The sequence below is a fragment of the Gekko japonicus genome, unplaced genomic scaffold (genome assembly GCF_001447785.1).
Source record: "Gekko japonicus isolate JY-2015 unplaced genomic scaffold, Gekko_japonicus_V1.1 scaffold3267, whole genome shotgun sequence".
Taxonomy (NCBI): Eukaryota; Metazoa; Chordata; class Lepidosauria; order Squamata; family Gekkonidae; genus Gekko; species Gekko japonicus.
In genome coordinates this window covers 150,822-155,859 of record NW_015169276.1, presented here as the reverse complement: position 1 = coordinate 155,859, position 5,038 = coordinate 150,822, and the positions used below count along the sequence as shown (strand labels likewise).

At 52.7% G+C, this 5,038-nt stretch overlaps 1 protein-coding gene across 1 annotated transcript in view; it reads left to right on the top strand.

The window, feature by feature from the left end:
* The window catches only part of GH1 (growth hormone 1), a 14,065-nt gene that overhangs the window by 7,719 nt on the left and 1,308 nt on the right, over positions 1-5,038 (top strand). Inside the window, exons 3-4 of the mRNA XM_015416561.1 lie at positions 1,451-1,567; positions 4,696-4,860. Of these exons, the coding sequence (XP_015272047.1) occupies positions 1,451-1,567; positions 4,696-4,860 (282 nt within the window). The remainder of the gene's footprint in view (positions 1-1,450; positions 1,568-4,695; positions 4,861-5,038) is intronic.

Here is a 5,038-nt window from a genome sequence, read left to right as displayed (position 1 = left end):
AAAAAAAATAACCCTTGTGTGCGACGAACAGCGGCGGGCGCCGGATGCCATGTAAGTCCACCGGAAACACGATCAGACGCCTGCCCTTGCCCCGCGGCTTCCGGAAACTAGTACCTCGGAGGTACTAGTTTTTTACTCCGCATCTTCGGCGTGAAGCCTCGGGTTAGCCACGGGAGCTCTACGCTTCCCAGATGTTGCAGTGTGATCGCGCCCGGAAAATCCGCCTACCCTCCGTATCGTCAGCGCGGCAAATGCTCCGTGTGTCCGCAGCCTGAATTGTTTTTTACAATATAATCTTTCTGCATTTGTTTGTAATTCATTCACGGAGTGTCTTCAATTGGGTACAATGCCCTAGAGACCACCTCCCAAAGCTGCCATTTTCTCCAAGTGAACTGATCTATGTTGCCTGGAGATAGTTGTAATACCAAAGGGTTTCCAGCCACCACCTGGAGGTTGTATCAATATAAAGACCCCTCCCCTCTACTAGCCCCACCCCCCTCAGGCTCCTCCCCCAACCTGGAGCTAGCAACCCTAGCCTCATGGCATTTATTTATTTATTCCATTCATACCCCGCCCTCCCTGCCGAGGCAGGTTCAGGGCAGCTTACATAAAATTCCATATAAATACAATTAAAACCAATCATAAATAACATAAACGTAAAAGGACATGTGCAGAGTGCAACTATTGTGCCACAAAATCTGCCTTTGAAGGAGTGGTGGCCCTATTTATTTATTTGCCACACTGATCTCCTGTCTTTCGGCCTAGTTAGAGCCACCAAGGCAGCTGAGGGCCACCAAGGAGCCAGATCAGGTGGCAGACTTTAGGTGCCATTACATGTGGAGCTGCGGTGGCTCAAGTGGTTAAGACGCTGAACTGCAGGCTGTGGAAGGTCAGTAGTTCAGCAGTTCAAGACCCGGGTGCCGCATGACGGAGTGAGCTCCCGTCTCTAGTTCCAGCTCCTGCCAACCTAGCAGTTCGAAAGCAAGACATTGCAAGTAGATAGATAGGTACCACTTCGGTGGGAAGGTAACAGCGTTCCGTGTGCCTTGGTGTTTAGTCATGCCGGCCACATGACAATGGAAATGTCTTCGGACAGCGCTGGCTCTTTGGCTTTGAAACGGAGATGAGCACCGCAACCCTAGAGTCGGATTCGACTGGCTTTCAAGCAAGGGAACCTTTACCTTTTACATGTGGAGGTAGAGGGGCAGAGGACCACAGGACACAATCCAAAGGGAAGCTCTCCTTCCCTGGGGGGCACTCTTATCGGCCTCTTGCACGGCTGCTGTTCATGTCAATGGAACTTGTGCAAGAGAGCTTCCCATGGGACTGCAATGCCTTGGGCAGCTCTGTGGCCCAGGTGACCTGAGCCCTGCCTCCTTTCCCCTTTCTGGGTGTCCTGGGAAGGGAGAGTCATTTCTTCTCACAGCATGATTTGCGGGATTTTTTATAGGAACGGTCCTACATCCCAGAAGACCAGCGGAATTCCAACAAGAACTCCCAGTCGGCCGTCTGCTACTCTGAAAACATCCCAGCACCCACGGGGAAGGACGATGCCCAGCAAAAGTCGGTAGGTTGTCACATGGAAGAGCAACATTGGCCCCGGTCACATGGGAGGTTTTGGCCCGGAAGAGGGACGGATCGGGGGCGCAGCAAACGGGAGCAATCCCACCGCAACATCTGGGAACTGGCGCGCACCCGTTTCCCAATCCGTCCCTTCAGAACGAAAATGCGGTGCAAAAAAGAACCTACTAACTGGTAGGACTTACCTGAAGCACCGCAGCAAGCGCGGCCGTGAGATTACCGGCGCGCTCGTCTGCAGGAGCAATCGAGGCTCCCGGCCGAACTGCGCACGCGCACACCTGCGCAGTTCGGCTGCCTCGCTCTCCTTTCAGTGGCTTCCCCCAGCATCTGATAGGAACTGCGCGGCGGCTCAGGGGATCTGTGTGATCCCGCCGCCGCATGTCTCTTTTGGTGCGGCTTTGAAAAGCCGCACTTTGGCCGTACTCCCCCCCCCCATGTGGCAGGGGCCATTGATTTCCAAGATGTGACACCTTTGCGGTAGGAAGCCACTGAAGGATTCCGTGCACAGAAGACTAGAAGGCCCAGCAGCATTTGCTTCCGCCACCCCCCATCCCCACAGTGAAAACAAGCTTCTCAGTCTCCAGGCACATTATCGCTCCCCCATTTTCTCTCCGCCCCCCCCATCCAGGCATGTGGGTTGTCACAACCACTAGCTTGCTGTCTGTTCCCTAAGTCCATTTTGTAGCTGTTAGAGCCCACTGAAGCCACTAACTCTAAAGGTGTCCCTTCTCTTTAGCAACGAATCTGGGTTTGCTCTGGGTATGAAGCATGATGTTTGCTTGGGTCTGGCTTTATGCATTAAGCAGATAGGAGGGCTGGCATTCCACCTTTTAACCAGTCTGCTGATGCCCCAAAGAGGTACCGGCTGCAATCCCCTCCCGAAGTGCTAGAGAGGGGTAATGCCAATGGCTGAGCACAGGCTTTGCATGCAGGAGGTGCCAGGCCCTGGGAAGGGCCTCTGCCCAAACCTAGAGAAACCACCGCCAGTCGTAGTAGATTAGGGGTCCCCAACAGGGTGCCTGGCAGCTGCCGACACCTTTTCTGCCGACACCTTTTTGGGCACCCAACAAATGTTTTTAGGAAATGGGTGGGGCCAGGTAGGGCTTTTGCCCAGCAAGGCTTCTGATTGGCTAACGGAGATTTGATTGGCTGTGCAGAATTTTTAAAGCTGTTGCCTTGGCTGCAGCTGCCACCACAATGCAAGGATTCACAGTGTGTTACTGAAGTTAAGCTGTGACCAGTGTTTCCTCTAAGCTGAGGTAGTGCGAGCTAGCTCACAGTTTTTTAGCCTCCTCCAGTTAGGGTTGCCAAGTCCATTTTAGCCCCCAGCGGGGGACCTTGGGGGGCATTTCTGGAGGGGGTGGAGCATCCCTGATGTGATGACAACACGTTGGGGACGTCTGCCCCCCCGCCCACTCACCTGATGGGCACACGGGGAAATGCCAGCTCCCTGCACTTAAAGGGGGGTTGGCAACCCTAACTCCAGCTCACACATTTTCTGTCTTAGCTCAGGAAGGAGGGCTCCAGAGCAAACTAATTTATGCAGGAGCCAAATCGCTCACTCACAACTTTAATGCCACTGGCTCTCAAAGTAGAATTTTTGCTCACAAGACTCCACGGCTTAGAGGGAGCATTGGCTGTGACAATCATTTTGTGGCTGACTGTGCCTCCTGCAGCAGCCGTTTTGTGGCAGCCATTTGGCTGCTGCACCCACCGCGCCGTGTCAGAACTCTAAATGTGCCCCCAGGCTCAAAAAGGTGAGAGACCCCTGCAGTAGATGTTGCCAGGCTAGCTGGACCAGTTCTGACTCCGGGCAAGGCAACTTTGTGCATTTCAACATAAACAAAACGTGGCCGTTTCTTTATACGCCACATCACACAATAATACACACTTGTGAGTTTGGGGAAACTCCTTGTTTCACCAAAGCGCAGGTCTTGTGATCTCCTTTTGAGTACATTTGCACACAGCCTAAAGTCAGTAAATGGAAAACTCCATTTGGAGTTCATTATCCAGGCTCAGTCAGAAAGCTCTTGGACAAAGTGTGTTTCTGCTGTACCCACAAGGGGCCAATTGATGAAGTCACCTAATGAAAGATGCTGTGGGCTGGATGGAATGTTAGTGTGCACCTGGTCCCTCCCCCCATCCAAAGAGCCCAGGGTTGGTAACAATGCCCTAATTATGACACCCTATCTCAGATTACTAAGCAATAGTCGGAACACAATTGCCCAGCTCTAATTCCAGAAAATGCACATGTTCAGGCTTTGGCAAATCTCTGTGGAAAATGAATTTCGGAGTTCTGGGACCACGAATGACAACACATCTATTTATTTATTTATTTTATTTATAGCTGATATATATAATTATGTTTTCGAGTGGCAACGTTCGATGCGCTCCCAAATCAATTGGCTGACTGAACTGCCACTCAGTAGCTGTCCTGTTTTCCATTGGCTGCGTTGCCTGAGTCCTGCCCACACACACGCCGCCCAGCCTCTCGGCCTCAGTGTGCTGGGAAGTGACAGGTGGGCCGGACACTCCGGCGAGCGAATGGTCATGAGGCCGAGCCCTCTCATGGCAGCACCGCAGCTGTCGTAGTCGGCTGTGCCCAGGTGCAGGTCACCATGTGGCCTGTGAGCTGATGCTGCCAGGACAGAGGTACCCGGCCGGGAAGGCACTGGCGAGGCGTTCTGCTGGCCCTCAGCCCCGCGGTCTGGGAAGGGGGGAGAAAGCAGATTGACATCATAGCCTTCTCAGGGTGAAGGCAGCCACAGTTGGCGGAGCCGGGTGGGTGGCTGGCTGGGAAGGCACTGGTGGGGCGTTCCGCTGCCCTCGGACCTGGGGTCTGGGGAGCGGGGCAAAAGCACATTGCCATCATGCCCTTCTTGGGGTGGAGGTGGGTGCTGCCGGCGAAGCCGGGGGGGCGGGGGACTGGGAAGGCACTCAGCCCCGGAGTCTGGGGAGGGGGGAGAAGGCGGAACGCCATCATATCCTTCTAGAGCTCGCTGTATTGCGTCTACAACGGCTTTGCGGCTAGTAGCTGATATATTTAAGAATATTCTCTTGGAGGTGAAGGTGATTACAGCTCTTCAATTTCTCTCTTTGTTTTGTTCTTCACAGGACATGGAACTGCTCAGGTTTTCACTCACCCTCATTCAGTCATGGCTCACTCCAGTGCGGTTCTTAAGCAGGGTGTTCATCACTAACAATCTTGTCTTCGGGACTTCAGACAGAGTCTATGAAAAACTCCAAGACTTGGAAGAAGGTATTCGGGTCCTCATGCAGGTAAGTAAAGCAGTCATCCCACCTCTAAAATATCAAATGAAAAGGTACCAAAACAAACAAAAAGAAAGCAACTGAAAAGCATTATGAGGTCATTTCTGTAATGAAAGAAAGTGTAAGAGGCAGTAGCCTTTGAACTTTAGACAAATACAAGCAGGGGACCTAGAAAGACTTGTGGGGG